Genomic DNA, 18,718 nt, shown 5'->3' on the forward strand with positions numbered 1-18,718 from the left:
CCCGATTCTTTCTCCCTGGTGCCCGCCCCCATCCCCATCCCCAACCCCAAGATTCAGCCTAGATCTAGCCATCAGACCACCGCCTTCAGGGTGAGGTGCGGGGGTGAGAAAGAAGAGTGGGTAGGGGGGTGGGGCAGGTGGAACTGAAACGGAACTTCATTGTTCGCGGTACTGACTCTTCCTGAAATAGCCCGATGGCAGCGCCTGCGCAGTGCGCTCTCTTTGTGCCGGGCTGCAGCAAGCGGGTTGTGTGTGCCTCTTCCAGGCGGTGGAGGCGGAGCCGGGGGCGTGGCCTCCCCGTCACATTATGATTGGGCTTTATCAGAGAGGTGGGCGGGGTAGGGCGGGGTAGGGCGGAGCTTCCGATAACAACACTCGGAGCGGGGGCTCAGGCTATTTGTTGCTGCGCCGCCACCGCCCGACCCATGGTATTTTCTTTTCTCGGGCTCTGTTAGCAGCAGCCGCCGCCGCCGCCCTGTGATTTCTGGCCTTATCTCCTCCTTCTACTCTTGCTGAGCCACTTTTCCTCGTAGTGCTATGACCGTCGTTTCTGTCCCACAGCGGGAGCCGCTTGTTCTGGGCGGCCGCCTTGCGCCCATGGGTTTTTCCGCCCGCGGTTACTTCGGGGCCCTCCCGATGGTTACCACTGCTCCGCCGCCTTTGCCCCGGATCCCGGACCCACGGGGGCTGCCCCCCACTCTCTTCCTCCCTCACTTCTTAGGGGGAGACGGTCCCTGTCTGACCCCTCATCCTCGCGCCCCGGCACCTCTGCCCAAGTGCAGCCTCGCCACGGCGGGGGGTACCCCTCGGGCAGCACCAAAGAAACGGCGAAAGAAGAAGGTGCGGGCCAGCCCATCGGGGCAGCTTCCCAGCCGCTTCCACCAGTACCAGCAGCACCGGCCGAGCCTGGAGGGCGGGCGGAGCCCCGCGACGGGCCACGGTGGAGCGCAGCAAGTCCCGGACCAGGCCCAGGCCGCCGCCTGGGCCCCGGCTCCTGCGACCGCAGCTCGAACTGAGGAAGCGAGCCCTTTCCCTGGCTCGCTGCCGATCGCGGCGCCCGGCCAACCCTCGTTCAATAGAGAGGTAAGGGCCGCGAGTGGGACGGGGGGACCGCTGGCGTGCCGGCCCCTAGACGGCCACAGCCCGGCCGTGAGGTTTGGAGCCCTGCGCTCTGGGTTCGGGAAGGGAGGGGCCGGGTTGAGGGTTGAGGGACGGTTGTTTACTCGGGAGGGAAGTTTCCGTGACGCCCGCTCCGTTCTTGCTGGGGGGGCGGGGGGAAGGGGAGAAGGGGAGGCCAGCGCTGGCGCTGCTGATTGGCTCCGGGGAGCCGGCCAATGAGAGGAGCGGCTGCGCCCCAGCAACAGCCCGGATTTAGAAGGCTGGCGGCGTTCCAGGGGGTTTCGGCGTTCTGGGCGCGGGGGGTGGGGTGGGGGGGGTGGGGGCGGGAGAAGGAAGCGACCCGCGGGAGGCTGACGTCAGCGCGCGCTACGTGCGGAGCGCTTCTTCGCCCATGAAGGAGGCGAGCCGGGCGGGGGTTGGGAGCGCGAGGGCGCGGGCCCGCTGGCGGCTTCTCGACCTTTGGCAGCGCCAAGACTTGTCAGGACGCGCGTACGGTCTCTCGCCACCTGGTATGGGGTTTGCCATGGGGCGGCAGCCGCCCGCTTCCGGTTGACTTTGTGCTGAGTTGTGAGGTGCCCGGTGTGGGGCGCCGGGCCACCTGGGGCGCCTCTCCTCGCGGGGCCGACCTACTTAGCTGTGCTTTTCAACTTCGAAAGTTGGCAGGAGCGACGGCAGAGCTGTTGCCTCTTTGAAGCGATAAGTTCTCTGGGCCAGTCTATCAGATGAACGGAATTTACTGCGCATCCCCACGGTGTACTGTGCCAGGCTTTCTTAGCGGAAGGTAGTTTTATTGCTTGTGTCCAGAATGATGAAGTTTCCGAAAGAAGAGTTCCCAAATGGATTGACGATATGCTGCCCAGTTGCTATTGGACTAGAATAAAATTGATTAAAACTTAAACGGTATTAAGTGGCTATATTACTTAAAGTAACCTTTGTATCAAGATAAAACATTTTGACTTGAATTTCAAAAACCTTCATAATAATAATGAAAATAAGTTACTGACATTTGAAAGAATATTGATTTGAGAGATTTGCAGCTTATCTAGCTATGTCCTTGCAAAAACTTAAATTTGTCCACCGTGATTACTTAAATTTTGTATACGTTCCTTTCAGTTCCACGGCTCTTCTGTAATATTAATGATACTGTAAAATCGAGTTTTTGTACTTGTTTCCTAGTAAGATTCCTTTATTTTCTAGAACGGTATTAAAACCGGGGAGCTTTGTTGTCAGTTACCCTTTTTGACATGGATTATGTTACCTTGTGCTCCGGCTTTCTATTTGTGTCCTGGCTTCCCTACCCTATTACAAGTGTTGAAAGGGCAGTGATCGAATAGATTACCCTGTCTTTCCATCTCATGGCTTCCTATAAGGATCACTTGAGTTAGGAAAGTGACTGGAATTAAGGCAGTGAAGTTCTTGAAGCAGTTTTTAAAACAGAAAGTAGGGGGCAGGCAGAAAGCATTTTCTTCTATGTATTATATGTGTAACTGGATGAGATGATAGAAAGTGGTAAGTATTTTAGTATTTAAATTTCTGAAATTTTGTTTTCACAAGCTGGGGGGGATCATTTTTAATGTGTGTACTTAGTAACCGTTATCAAAACACTTCCTCACTTTAAATCAATCTCCTAATGAAATGTCTATTCTAACATAATTTTTAAAGTACCTGTCTTAAAAGGTAAATAGTGTATGTATTAACATAGTTTTTCTTTCTAATCAACCAAAACATTTGAAAATTTCTCTTGGAAATATCCTACTGTAAAAACGCTGACCTTTGTTAGTTAGGAAGAGGTTGTCGTACATGTTTGGAATATAGCTCATTACGCTTTATAGAAAGGTGGACTTGGTTACCTTGGGTTCTTTGACGTTTTAGAATCAGCACTGGTAACAGTGATGACTAACTATTTTTAGTGGTAAAATTAGATGTGTGCATATTTGGACTTCCAGGGATAAGTGCAGCAAGCATTTAATCAAGACAGTGAACTAAAGTCCAGGGGAACTTTTTAAAAGAAAATGTGTTAGATATATGGTGAGGTTCATGACTGATTTTTATCATGAGACTGTATTCACTTTTATGTTCCTTGTCTTTGTAGGTTTTAAAATCAAAGATGGGAAAATCGGAGAAAATTGCCATTCCCCACGGCCAGCTTGTTCATGGTATACACTTGTGTGAACAACCAAAGATAAACAGACAGAAAAGCAAATATAACTTACCACTAACCAGGATCACCTCTGCAAAAAGAAATGAAAATAACTTTTGGCAGAATTCTGTTTCATCTGATATAATTCAGAAGCAGGAAAAAAAGCCTTTTAAAAATACTGAGAGTATTAAAAATAAGCATTTGAAGAAATCATCATTTCTAACTGAAGTGAGCCAAAAGGAGAATTATGCTGGGGCAAAGTTTAGTGATCCACCTTCTCCTAGTGTTCTTCCAAAGCCTCCTAGTCACTGGATGGGAAGCACCGTTGAAAATTCCAACCAAAATAGGGAGTTGATGGCAGTACACTTAAAAACTCTCCTAAAAGTTCAAACTTAGATTTCAGTATGTATGTAAAATATAGCTTTTCCAGAATCCCTGGACTCTTGAAAAGCAGTGGTACAGAAATGGAAAATTACCTTGTTGCAATATACAAGGGCAAAAGATGAGTTTAAAAAATTACAAACAGCTTGTATTATATTTTATATTTTGTAAATACTATATGCCATGTATTATGTGTATATTGTTCATACTTGAGAGGTACATTATAGTTTTGTTATGAAAGTATGTATTTTGCCCTGCCCAGATGGTAGGTGTTTTGTATATATACAATGGAGAAATTTTAAGTGTGCTAAGGCACCTGAAAGACCGATTTATTTGCACAAGGTACTGAGATTTTTTTCAAGAAACAGCTGTTGAATCTCAAGGTAAAGATCTCAATGTGAACAGTTTACTAATGCACTACTGAAGTTTAAACCTGTGGCACAATCATTGTAAACATGGGGTTTGTCTATGTTTCTCTAAATTGGTTTCTGCCTTCTAATCTGTAATTACCGGAAAACTCCTATTCCCATTTTTACCAAACTTAATTTCTGGGTTTTGGTTTATATCCATTCAAATTTAAAATTTTAATGCCAACAAAATCGGTTGTAATCAAATTTTAAAATAATAATAATTTGGCCCCCCCCTTTTCAACTAGTCTTGACTCTTTGTGTGTGATTGTTTTTTTCATGTTTGAATGTGTAACTAGGAGATGGATTTTTAACTTTCCATTTTACTGGCTAAATGTCTATACTAATTGTACATCCTCCCTCTGAAAGCTGGAGAGTCCAATAATTTAACACTACTACCTCTAAGGGGAGGAATTCCCCATCTCATGAATGGAAATGGTTGTGGGCAAAAGTAAAGCTGATTAGCTTATAGCTTAGAATATGCATTTATTTTTTGAGCTGTTTCATAAAATACCATTTGACTTACCACATATTTACAATGAAAGAAAAGGGCACTTGTTTGATTTGCAAAATTTATACTGATACTGAATGGGATACTTGAATCAAAGCAAATATAATTGATGTTAAAATATTAGATGTAGACTTTGGAATCTCAAGCTTGCTTGAAGTTATGGCAGCATATGTATTTTTACTTTAAAATTCAAACTTCTCAATAGTGTGTAAAGTCTATTCCAGTAAGAAATTGTAGAACACAGTTTTCCCCATATAGTTTTTCATTATATTATACAAGGCCAAAGTTTATGCCAAATAATACAAAGGAAAAAGTAATTGGTAATGAGTAATTGGTCAGTATTTAGATGTGAAAAAGTAAAGGTGTTCAGAGGCTATATATGATCCTATAAGGTAGTATAGATGAGAAAGGTGCTACCATCCTGAGGAAGAAATAAATGAGCCTTAAGTCTCAGCTTCTTGTATCATTTTGGTTCACACAAGAAGGAAGGACGCCTAACCTTACTTTGAATCACTATTGACTTAATAAGCAATGCCAGGATGGCATGATGACTTGTTAATAGCCACCTCAAAATCTGAGAATTTCTTTTTTTTTTTTTTTTTTTTTTTTTTTGCGGTACGCGGGCCTCTCTCGTTGCAGAGCACAGGCTCCGGACGCACAGGCTCAGCGGCCATGACTCACGGGCCCAGCCGCTCCAGGGCATGTGGGATCTTCCCGGACCCGGGCACGAACCCGCATCCCCTGCATCGGCAGGTGGACTCTCAACCACTGTGCCACCAGGGAAGCCCGAGAATTTCTTAATAGATGTGGTGACTATACAGCCTGTCAACACCCCAACCAACCATTTTTCTTGGCACTGACTGTAACGCTTTGTTCTTAAATGAATTTAGAGAAAGTTAACTTCATTTACATATAGGTATATATAGATGGATTTTTATAAATTTATTTATTTTTATTTTTGGCTGTGTTGGGTCTTCGTTTCTGTGCAAGGGCTTACTCTGGTTGTGGCGAGCGGGGGCCACTCTTCATCGCAGTGCGCAGGCCTCTCACTGTCACGGCTTCTCTTGTTTTGGAGCACAGGCTCCGGACGCGCAGGCTCAGTAGTTGTGGCTCATGGACCCAGTTGCTCTGCGGCATGTGGGATCTTCCCGGACCAGGGCTCGAACACGTGTCCCCTGCATTAGCAGGCAGATTCTCAACCACTGCGCCACCAGGGAAGCCCTAGATGGATTTTTAAAAAGCACTTAGAGAAACTAAGATACAAGTGCACTCTCGACCTTGTAGAAGATAAGACTTTTTTTTAGCTAAGAGAAGTGTTAACACACTGGTAAAGAGGATGGTTAAATTTTTTAAAGGATGATGTAAGGAAATAGGTTGTATTATAAAGTAACAGATTTTATAGTTTGAAGAGTGGTTGAAATAGTCTACAGATACATTTAGTGAGAAGGCGTTAAATTTAAAAGTTGAATAGTTTTGGTGTTAAAACATTTAACAGCATGTCTTAGTCCCTTTGGGCTGCTATAACAAAATACTAGACACTAAGTAGCTTATAAACAAATTTATTTCTCAGTTCTGTAGGCTGGGAAGTCCAAGATCAAGGCGTCAGTGGATTTGGTGTCTAGTGAGATCCCAGTTTTAGAGGTTCATAGATGGTGTCCTTTTGCTGTGTATGCACATGGCAGAAGGGGTGAGGGAGCTTTCTGGGGCTTCTTTTATAAGGGCACAAATCCCATTCATGAGGGTTCCTGCCCTCATGTCTTAGTCACTTCCCCAAGTCTACCTCCTAGTACTGTCACCTCGGGGGTTGTGTTTCAACATAGGAATTCAGATCACAGTGCAGCCCAATTATTCAGCCATATTTTTTCTATTGGAGTGTCTTGAAACATCTCCTCCAATGTTCCTGTAATTTGTGTTGTTTTGTGGGTGTATAGAGCACACTTTGTGTTTGCAGTTACCAGCTCCAGGCCTAAACTTTAACTAATGGTCTGGTTAAAAAATTACCATTGCAAAGGGGTAAAAGGTTTGTAACTGTAGTATGTGAGTGGAAAAAATTGTTCCATGCAGTGGCACTTCCCTATAAAACAAATACCAGTATGTGGTTTAGTATTTTATCCTGAAGTTGCTTTTAAGTGAATTTGTACAATTTGATACTGAGTTTATTCAGCTGATACCACTTACGTAGTGAGACTGTATAGAAAGCTGCTTTTATCTGCATTAATCTTGGTGCTAATTAGTGTCCTTGTAGGAAGATAAAGGGAAAAGAAGGTAATAAAAGACCAAATTACAATATTAACAGATTGGCAGGAGCCATTCTTTTCAAACTTAAAGGTGGTTTGTAAGTTAAAATACAGATTTTAGGGTGGTTTATAAATTTGAAGACTAGAATGTGTTAGGCAAGTAATCTACATTTTATCAGGACAAGCACTCAGGTTTTTAGGCAGTACTATGTAATTACCCCTTTCCTTCACAGATTTTAATACAAAGCTAGTACGAATGTGGGACTTGAATGGGATCCAGTCATGCTACACTTGGGGAAAACCATTTGCATTTCTTTTGCATAGTACCTGATTTTAAACTATCTCAAAACTCCCACAGTATTTGCTTTTGTCTTTATCTGCCTTCTTTAAAAGCCCTGACTCAACTTTTGGTGTTGAGAGGAGCGGCCCCAGGCCCCAGGCCCTACTTCTGCCCCTCAGCACTAGGGCCCAAGATGGACCTGGGAAGGAGGGCATGGTAGGCACCCACCCAAACCAAAGAAGTTAGGATTATGAGGAGCTGTGGGTGTGGTGGATAAGCTAGACCCCTCCAAGGCCTTGTCCCTCACCTCCCAGCATGTCCTCAAGTAAAAGCATTTCGATGTCAGGAGAAGGTTAGGGCTGTCCTAGCTCAAAGCCACCAACCTCTGCCCTATTCCTGGTTTCTTCCAGAAACGGTGCTTGGGGAGAGAACCATAATTATTAAATGGTTCGAGATTACCAAAAAACGCAGGGCATGTGTTTGTGGGAGACTGGTTTTGTGATTAAGGAGGACTTCAAGAGGTGTTATAAAGAAAGGCAGCTAAATTTTGAGTGGGGCTATTAAGCAATCAGTTATAGAAAAGAAGGGAAAGGGTTTGAGGATGCAAAGGAACTTCTATTTGATATTGGCATTTTGTATGAGTCTTCATTCCGGCTCACGTATGTGCAAATATCTTCCTTACAAATAGATGGGAAATCTCATTTTAGGAGTTAAGGCCATAGTTCAAAATTCCCCCAATTGGTAGTCACCAATTTTAGCTTTTTTTTTTTTAAGTAAATTTACTTATTTATTTTTATTTTTTGGCTGTGTTGGGTCTTCGTTGCTGCACGCGGGCTTTCTCTAGTTGCGGTGAGTGGGGGCTACTCTTCGTTGTGGTGTGTGGGCTTCTCACTGCAGTGGCTTGTCTTGTTGCGGAGCACGGGCTCTAGGCACACGGGCTGCAGTAGTTGTAGCACACGGGCTCAGTAGTTGTGGCTCGCGGGCTCTAGAGCGCAGGCTCAGTAGTTGTGGTTACACAGGCTTAGTTGCTCCGTGGCATGTGGGATCTTCCCGGACCACGGCTCGAACCCGTGTCCCCTGCATTGGCAGGCGGATTCTTAACCACTGCACCACCAGGGAAGCTCAATTTTAGCTTTTTAAAATAACGTGTTGTAAATATTACTACTAATGGGTTGGCCTAGGTGAGTTCTGACATCTCCCAAATCAGTCTTATGATTCCAGCAAACGGCCCATTTATGCACGGTTGATAACACATTTCTGCATATTATAAAAATCCAAACAATGAAACTAATATAGAGTCCCTGTCTTGGATAAAACTGCCTCAACCACCCCTTCCCTCCTTGTTTGAAATATCTGTTCTTTTGTGTCATTTTTGAGCAGCATGTCTGCAATTTAGTGTGGCGGGGGATTAAGTGTGAAGTATGTTCAGGAGACAGTTGACCCCTGAACAACACAGGTTCAAACTGAGCAGGTCCGCTTACACACAGATTTTTAAAAAATAGTAAATACTACAATACTACATGATCCACAGTTGGTTGAATCCGAGGATGTGGAACCTTGGATGTGGAGGAATCACGGACACAGAGGTCAGACTATAATTTATAAGCATATTTTCAACCGCAAGGGGCTGGTACACCCAACCCCTGAGCTGTTCAGGGGTCAGCTGTACAAGGATAATTGGCAGAGCTAAAGGTTAACAGCGTAGGTGGGTGAGGAAGAAATGATGGCCATAACTGAAATACAAGCTTACCCTACAAGAAACGTTTTTAGAGGAGGTAAAAACAAGTCATTGTCTCTTCCAGCAGGTGGCGACTAATGCTGGTGAGTAGGGATTGTCTAATTGGGAATTGGGACACCTATTAGAAGTAGCATTGAGTTGGGGCCTTAAAATATTCAGTTGTATCTGACATGCAAAGAAGAGTTGAATACATTGTCAGAGATAAAAGTTTTAGCAGTGTTATGAAAAGATGTGGAATACCCAGTAGCTTAAGAGGAGTGCAGGGAAGGAAGATTCACTGTCTTGAACAGTGTATTGAGGTAGTAACATGAAGGGCTTTGAATGTCATGCTGAAGAATTTCAACTTTATTCTATAAGCATGGCAGAGTCACCAAAGGCTTATAAGCAAGGTAACGAGATTCCTGCTTCAAAGAGAAAACTGGTGAAAATACAGAGAACAGTTTGGAAAGGGAAGGCTTGAGACATGAAAGCCACTTGAGGATATTTCAGTGGTTTAAAAAAGAGCCTTAAAGGACATTATCAGAGGGTATACAGGGGCATGGACTTACTTGGGAGATATTTTGGAGATAGAATTCAGAATTCAGCAACTGAATGAAGGGTAAGAAAAGAATTTTTAAATTGAGCAATCAGGAAGATAAAACCAGCAATTAGGGAACTCTGGAGGGGGTTGAAATTATAGAGGAAGATAATTTTGATTTGCATGTTGAACTTCGAGATGCATGTAGGATATCCACGTGGAAACACACAGCAAGTAGAAGATAGGTCAGGTCGAGAGGTACAGCTTTGGTAATAGTGCACAGAAGCACTATTTACAACATGAATATGGAACTGAAGTATTTTGTCTTCCTATATTCTTTTTTCCCTCACTGGGTTTAACACCTTTACCAGTACTCTTGACCTCATCCTTTCTGCCTCCTATGGACCCTCAACTTCATCTATGATAGTAAATTAGTTGTTGAACTGAAAGTATTTCCTCTGAAAGTGTTAAATGGTGGTTAGTTATTACTGACCTGTAAAAGTCTATGTTAGTCGACGGTTCAAATGTTAAGTTCTGGATTCAGACAGCAGGGGCCCAGCTGCTGAAAAGGAGGAACAAAGTTTCCTTCCCTTAGTCCAAGTTTTGACACTGGGTAAAACTGATCTTTTAACATTCCATATCTTTTTGTAAATCTCTCCCCTTCTAATGACCATCCCATCATATTGTTGAATACATTATCCTTTATTTAGAGAATGGAAGGCCCCCAAATCCCATGCACTCTATGCAGTTGATATCTGCTTCAGCTTGAGGGAATCAAACATATGTACTTATACTTGGGTATGAGAGGCTGAGAGTCTCATCATCTTCCTCTATATACTTAAAATTTTGAAGGACATTGCAGAATGAAAACACTTAAAAATCACAAGCCTGCTCTTTCAGCCCTGAGCTACCCATAAATCCTTCAAAGACTCCCAAATACAAGTCTCCAAATGGGAAAGAGTGTGTCTGTGCTGAGATGAGATGGTATAGGAAGCAGGATTGTTGTAGGCACAAATCGTGTAGTTCAGGAGCTACTTGTTTTTGTATCTGAAGGGAAATTTGAGAGTACATTTTATACAGTGCTATTTATAAAAACTCATAGAAATTAATCTTTGAAAGAAACTTTCTTGAAAATTTTAGATAGGATTCTCTGAAGGTGTGGGGTGGATAAAGTTCTAAGATTAGGGATGATCTATTTTATGGTTGAACTAAACCCTTTTTCTTTATATCTCTTGAATGAGATTGTCTTGAATTAATCTGACAGTTTTCAGATTAAGTTACTTTTCATATCCTTGGCAATTCTCTTGGAGTTCTAAATTAAATGTGCTAAAATGTATGAGTAATATTCCTAACACCCAGGAATTGTATTTGCCAAACGTAAACTTGTGAATTACAATTTAAGACTTATAGAAGGTGTTACATTTACTGTGGGTTCACCGTCAAGATCTTAGAATTCATTTTCTAAAGCAGAGTTTAGAGTAATGTTTCCTTAGTGTAAAACTGGTAACACAAATTTAAAGTTCCCTCTGTTAGAGGAATAGTTTATCATAGATGATGTGGCATTAATTACAGTCTCTGAATTAAGTAATGGTAGGAAGGGGAAAAACGGGAGAATTGGCAGAAAGCAACCTACATGGATAATCATGGAAAATCAGATGCACATTTGTCAAAGGAGGCTACAGGTTCTATTCAAGCTCTGTTTAATTAGAAAAGATCATATATCTTGAATGTATAATAGCTTAAAAGACAAAATGACATTCTTAAACAATAATGTTGAAAACACTTCATTTCTCTAGTCATTCATACAATGATAATTTTAATGCATGTGTGAGAAAGGATCCAGGAAAGTTAAGTAACTTTTCCCAGTCTACTACATAAAGTCGCAGGAAAATGTGGTATTTTATATATGACTGTAAAGATAATAGATACCAATCAGACTCCTCCAAAACTAGTCATATATATATAGCTACTCCTAAATTATTAGATAGTTCCATTGTTCTAAGATTAGAGATGAACCTGATTAGTTGTCAAAACGGAATTACAAATGTGTTCTTAAGAGTCTAGAATCTTGAGGAGGGGATGGCAGGTAGAAGACATTTTGATGACTTTTATTTCCAACATGGAAATGTTTGATTTAACTGAACTCAAAACTGCCTTCTAACAGTTAAGATCTTTAAACAGGAAGATCTTTATTATTTCACTCTATTTGGCAACATGGGAATCAGAGGGCTTTGATTCTTCCTACCAAAACCTTGGAGAGATCTACAATTTGGGGGATCTTCTTGCTATAATAAGGGCTCTCAACCATCCCTTCCAACGTTGAAATTGCCCTTACTCTTTTCAAGTGATCAGACACTAAGGGCTCTCAAATTTTAAAACGAAAGGATTAACATCAAAGATTGGATTACCCTTCTCCATCAGCCTTCCAAGGGTCCTAGTCACTGCATTCAGTCCAGTCTCCTTAACCATTTGTGTCTGTTTCTTAGGTTACTGTAAATCATCTGATGTTTGAAGCCAGATCCTGAATTTCAAAACTAATAGAATTATGTTTACAAAAGATATTCAACCAAGATTTTTGATCACTCTTTAGCTAATTGGAATAGCCCACTTATGAACATTCCAATTTTCAAAAATTTACTATATGTTAAATTCAAAATAATTGAGGAAAAGATGGATGGAAATATATGTGACAAAACAAGCATAACTTTTAACTGTAGAATCTACATAGGGTATATGGGTGTTCATTGTAAGATTACTTTCTTATTAAAGATTTTTACAACAAAATGTTAACAGAATTCGGGAAAGTTAACGCTGCTTTACTAGTTCACTCCAACATTACACAGAAGTTGAGTATTTGCCAATAATTCCAAAAGCTCACTTACATGTAACATTAAGCACAAATAAGTCAGTCTTTTGATGTAAACTTTGAATCTCCTAAATGTTTTTTCTTTGCACTTTCAACTAGGCTGGTTAGTTGGTTATAACACTTCTAAAACAATAGAACAACTCTAGTCAATGACTGAAATACCAAAGCCATTGTAAATAAGAACTGAAAGATTAGAGCAAGGATACTGTATTTAAGCATTGTCTTATTTGGGAAATGTGACAGTTGACATTTAATGTTAATGTTGAAATAAATGTTAAAGCTTGAAGAAACTTTAATTAGGAGAGGATAAAGAGGTAGGTGGAGACTATAAAGATTCTGGAGGGCATTTATAATAACTGCCCATGGTCTGAGGGGAAAGTTAAAGAATTATCTAATGTGGAATAACTTGAACTTCAAGTAGCATAAGGAAGTGTGTCTGTCTGAGATTCCCAAAGAAGAAAGGGGATGGCTGAAGGGCTGGTTAGCACTGAGGTGACCAGGAGGTAGAAGGGCAAAGCAGGGTGCAACTCTTAACACTTGGTTGGCTCCTACTCTTTAAAGCCTTTAATGCTGAATTAGTATCAGTGGAGTTAATGGAAAGTTAAAAGCATTTGAAATTATCCCTTAAGTGTAGTTCCACTTTCCATGATAGATATTCATGTAAAAACACCAGGTAGATAGGTTGACAAAAGTGCAGTCACCAAAACCTCTTACAGTATCAGTTATAATTGACTATGGAAAGGCAGCTAAGAGCACCTTATACAGGTGCTTTTCATGTATATATTTTATTTTTTAATAGATCTTTGACTATAATTGCTTCATAATACTGTGTTACTTTCTGTTGTACACCAAAGTAAATCAGCCATATGCATATATATGTCCCCATATCCCCTCCCTCTTGCGTCTCCCTCCCACCCTCCCTATCCCATGCCTCTAGGTGGTCACAAAGCACCGAGCTGATCTCCCTGTGCTATGCTGCTGCTTCCCACTAGCTATTATACATTCAGTAGTGTATACATGTCAGTGCTACTCACTTCGCCCCAGCTTCCCGCTCCCACCTCGTGTCAAGTCCATTCTCCATGTCTACATCTTTATTCCTGCCCTGCAACTAGGTTCATCAGTACCATTTTTTTATTCCATATATATGCGTTAGAATACAGTATTTGTTTTTCTCTTTCTGATTTACTTCACTCTGTATGACAGACTCTAGGTCCATCCACCTCACTACAAATATGAGATATTTTAGAATAAAAATTCAGCTACATTTAACATTCTAAGGCCAAAATTTTAAGGTTTACCGACAATGTGAATGTTAATGCTTTTCCTTAAGGTTCTTATGAAATTATATAAAATATTTTACATCGTGTTAAAATAAATTTAAGTAACATCCCATCTCATTTTTATTCTTTTTTTTTTTTCCCAAACCCTTGTGTTGAGGGTTGACTTTCAATAGATCGCAGCGAGGGAGCTGCTCTGCTACGTACGAAACCCCGACCCAGAAGCAGGTCGTCTACGAATGGTTTAGCACCAGGTTCCCCACGAACGTGCGGTGCGTGACGGGCGCATCTCATTTTTTTTTTCTTTTTTTGGCGATACGCGGGCCTCTCACTGTTGTGGCCTCTCCCGTTGCGAAGCACAGGCTCCGGACGCGCAGGCCCAGCGGCCATGGCCATGGCTCACGGGCCCAGCGGCTCCGCGGCATGTGGGATCTTCCTGGACCAGGGCACGAACCCATGTCCCCTGCGTCGGCAGGCGGATTCTCAACCACTGCGCCACCAGAGAAGCCCCATTTCATTTTTAAAACGTAAGAATGCCCTGAAGAGTGAGACCAGTTATACAGCTTATGTCGATTTTGAAAAAAGGTCTTCAACAGAGTAGTTTTCCTCAAGGTGTACAGTGGTATTCCTACAAAGCAGACACCACCTCACAAATGTCACAGGAATGGCTCTTAACTTCCCCCACAAAAAAATCCATTGAATTTTTCTTAGTATTGAAAAAAAAAATAGGCTATCACTTGAGCCTGGAAGACTATTTTATATTGAGACTTCTGTTGAAATTAGTCAATTTAACAGTATTTTAAGTCTATACTATAAGGAGTAAGCCAAGAAAACTAGAATGTGGTTTTCCTCTATGTCTATGGACCCATTTCTAAAAAGCATATAGTTCCTAGGCATTTAGTTCACAGAATTATACTCCTAAATTAGAAAAGCGGTAATTTTGCTTCTTGTTTCAATTACTTTTTCTGAGAAACTGCTCATCCTACACAAGCTGCAATACATAAGATCAAACAGTAATGAACATGCAATCAATCCACTTCGAGCACAAAGCACTGATTACTGGCTAGATATTCTCTCATCTGGAGAGACTGACCCTTTAAATTTTCTATCTGCATTCTGAAAGAACCTGAAACCTGACATACCCTAAGATATTCCTGATCTTAATTTGTAACGTTACTAGTTTGTAAACTTACAGGTAGGCTGAATATGGTGTTTTGAAACATGTGAACCAAACATATGCTTAAAATCACATAATACATTTAAAAAACATTAACCCACTGAGCATCCATCTATCTCCACAAGTTGATACTATTTCTTTTCATAAATTCAAAATTGTGGTACATTCCTAGAACATAAGATTCAGGAAAGACTAATCATATAAACCTTTCCCCAAAATAAAATAAAAACATTATACCCTTTTTGGGGGGAAAATACTACTGATGTGGTATAGTATCCTATGTATATTTTAAAATTCAGTCTTTCCTCACATGATTCCTTTAAATAAAAAATGGTATTTGTCATTATTGTAAAGTACTGTTTTAACTTTAATGAAGTTGAATCAACCTGGAATATCTAACACTTCTATAAGGGAATATTATATTTCTAAATAGGTTTTTGACTATAATATCTTTGTGCTTAATTTGCTTAATTCTTTTTTTTTTTTTTTTTTTTTGCGTTACGCGGGCCTCTCACTGCTGTGGCCTCTCCCGTTGCGGAGCACAGGCTCCGGACGCGCAGGCTCAGCGGCCATGGCTCACGGGCCCAGTCGCTCCGCGGCACGTGGGATCTTCCTGGACCGGGGCACGAACCCGTGTCCCCTGCATCGGCAGGAGGACTCTCAACCACTGCGCCACCGGGGAAGCCCTGCTTAATTCTTTTCAAAAGATGTACCCAATTTAATTCCATAATCACGGTCAATCCATCAATTACAGTCCATTCACCTTCTCCGCGGGCTGTCCCAGCTCTACTGTGTTCCTGGGGTGGCATCAGTGCGTTAGGGCATTCTCTAAGCAGCGGGGCCAGGCCCTAGCCCAGTCAGGAATGAAGTGCTTCCTCCCGCAAGGCTGTCTATGTGAGGCAACGGGGCCTTGCCTAGGATGCACAAAGCTGTGGTTAATTTGCTTAATTTTAAGAGCATCTTTTTAAAGGTACATGATATAAAATTTCCAGAGGGCCTAAATTGACATGGTTAGATCAACGCCAGAGCTAATGTTATGATCCTAAATACCCTAGTTTCATCAAGGGAGTAATTTAGATGCTGTTCATAATCTTCATTTAATACTTAAATTTTCCTAATCAAATATGTGAGTTTTGAGACTAATATCCGTATGTCGCACTGAACCACTGGTCTTTAAAATACCGAGAGTCATGGACTTGTTTGAATATCTACAGGACCTAGATCTGAAGCTTCGGTTTCATGATACCAGATTAAGATCTTCTGCATAAGTAGTGTGTATTTATTTATACAGATACCCCAAATATTCTACCACCCTGTTTGGAAAACAAATTTAATTTTTAACTCTAAATAAGAAATTACAATTTTAATGTAGTATAGAAGAATTATAAAAGTATTTCTAAACGCTTCTTCCTTTAAACTTCGACTAATTTTGCCTCATGCAATGGAATTGGAATAAAGGCAGAAATGCATATTTATTTGTAATACAACAGCATGTCTTAGAATACTCGTATCTCAGACAACATATAAAGTCCTGAAATTAGTTAATATTTTACATTTAAAAATAAACAGCCCAGTGCCACAAGATTAAACCCCAGACTCCAGATAAAAAATTTGGCATATTCCCCCATTACGTTTGCAGCTACAAAATACCAGCTGCTATACAGAAACTGTGTATTATTCATGGGGAGAAAGAAACCGAGCAGTCATGGTGGCCACTTTTACCTTCTTTGACATTAACTTATCCTCTATGAATCTTGAACAAATGGAGGTAGGTAGTGCCCCTACACTAAACATAGCAAGTACCTGAGTAAATATATTATCTTTAAATGAAATGATCACAGATGTGTGATACATTTGCTTTATTTAACAATCTTACCCTAAGTATCCTCTCTTAAAAGGTCCAAGAAACAATTCTACAGCAGAAGTGAACTCTAGAATAGACGTACCCAGAGGACAATTTTCCAGGATATCAGCACAACTGCCAATCAATTTCCACTCAGTCACAGAACCCATTTTCACTGAACCCTATAATAATTTTCTTTCTGAATTCTATTCTCTCCTTTTCCTCTCAATATTATCTTAGTTTAGCATATATCTGTCAAAGACTTTTCTCTTCCAAAAAGACAAGCATGGTGATCAGGGAGGGCCGTATGGAGCCCAGCCACCACCCAGCTCCAAAGTGTGATGGTTGTTGTGACCTTGTGCATGTCATTTAACCTCTCTGCGTCTCACTTACCTTATCTGCAGTGGTACTGACCTCATAAAGCTGTCGTGATGAGTAATGTAAAACTTACAGAGCAGTGCCAAGCACATAGTAAATGATCAGAAAGTTTAAACTATTATCATTCCAGTTTTTCCGTCAAACCAAACAGTATCCTCCTAAGCAGACCAGGGATTACAATGGAAAACCAAATCAGAGGTAAATCGAAGGAATAAGCATGTTCAGAAACACTGCCTTATTAACTTTTTCTAAGATATAATGATTAAATGTAAAGACACTATAATCAACTCCTAGTTAGTATTTGGAATAACTACATATATGTGTATGTAAACCCAAACATTTATTTAGAAGATACAAAAAAATCAGTATTTGTCTTGCTCTTTCTTCAGACTGTCCTCTCAATTTTCAATACTGCCACATAATTTTATAACTAAATTTTTATTACATTTAACACTTCAAAGAGCTATAATTTTGAAATAAATTTTGCTATGATTAGATAGAGAAAATCTACTCAGAAAGTACAGTATACATGAATTTATGGTACCTGTCCAAATATTACCAACATATAAATTATTTTGTAAAGTTATCTTACATACAGGATGTAAAATGCAAATAAAAAAATGGAATTTGTATTCAGAACAAATAGAAGCAATATTAGCTCCTATATGCTAAAAATATAAGACATTTTTTTTCTAAAGCACTCTAGATACAAATATTAACTGTATGGGCTGAGAACTTTTAATTTCAATATAATTCAACAAGGTACACAAGTAGAGCTCTATAAATATATCCCCTATAACAACCATATGCAAAACCATTTTATCACAAATACTACCAAAACCCTCTGGAAAACGTAATCTACAAACACATTTTTAAAGAAATTCTTAGTTTTAACAACTACAAAAGCAATGAATATCAATAAAGCTATTTGGCTTAAAAAATGAAGGGCAGTGTAATGTCAATCTCAATACTGCAAAGTTGTTTTTTGAGGAGGCAGTCTTGAGTTTCTTAATACAAGGTACTAAACATTTCCAAAAATAAATAAGACTTATTCTATACAATTTAAAGTCATCAGCTAGAGCTCTAAAAAGAAAAATTAAGCAGTAGATGAAAAGAAGGTATGCAGAATTAATGGTATAAAGTATGACTTTTATACAAAATGTGTACCACTCTTCAAATGTGTAAGGCTTGATATGAATTTTTTGGACTGAGTGTTGCACATCATTTTTAGAGTAGTCTCAAACCATTCAAAATTCAGAATTTTTATAACGTTTCGGTATTTCTGAAGTGAATAAATATGGTATAGGATGCAATTTAATGTCAACTTATCTATACTGTTCCACCCAGTAAAAATAAAACCTTTTTTGAGCTCAGGAAAGAATGTATCTTTTGAACGCTTTATCTCTCTATAAACTCCACTTTTAGAAATGTCAGAATTTTGTAATATGAACTAATATCCATCAGGAATTGGCCCAAGTTTAAAGAGAAAACTAAAAGGAGACATAAGATGTCAAATAGTCTTAAGTTTGCCCTATGTGATTATACAGTCATAATTACTTTTTACATGAAAGAAAAGTGCTTTAAAGTAAAAAATACTTTTGTAAAAGTTATTAGTATTATTAATACTTAACATCCAAGTCCAATTTTCCAAATTAGTTCCATTTTATCCATTTCCTTTGAAAAGTACCCTTCTGCCACAATGTAAACAAAAAATGGTCCATAAAATGGGACATTACTCACATCATAATTTGTGGTATGGGCCCTTAAATCGAGACCAAATCTTCATTAACCCAAGCTAGAGAGATTTTATCTCTTGCACATGCCCAAAGTAATTAATATCAACGCAC

The 18,718-nt window shown here is 40.2% G+C and overlaps 1 protein-coding gene across 1 annotated transcript; it reads left to right on the forward strand.

The window, feature by feature from the left end:
• Nucleotides 1-340: 340 nt before the first annotated feature.
• Nucleotides 341-5,513, forward strand: PNRC1 (proline rich nuclear receptor coactivator 1). Its single transcript, XM_059083255.2, has 2 exons — nucleotides 341-1,083; nucleotides 3,212-5,513. Exons 1-2 carry the CDS (start codon nucleotides 538-540, stop codon nucleotides 3,653-3,655), a joined length of 990 nt encoding a protein of 329 aa, XP_058939238.1. The 5' UTR covers nucleotides 341-537; the 3' UTR covers nucleotides 3,656-5,513.
• Nucleotides 5,514-18,718: the final 13,205 nt, after the last annotated feature.

Source organism: Kogia breviceps, chromosome 13, assembly GCF_026419965.1.
Source record: "Kogia breviceps isolate mKogBre1 chromosome 13, mKogBre1 haplotype 1, whole genome shotgun sequence".
NCBI lineage: Eukaryota > Metazoa > Chordata > Mammalia > Artiodactyla > Physeteridae > Kogia > Kogia breviceps.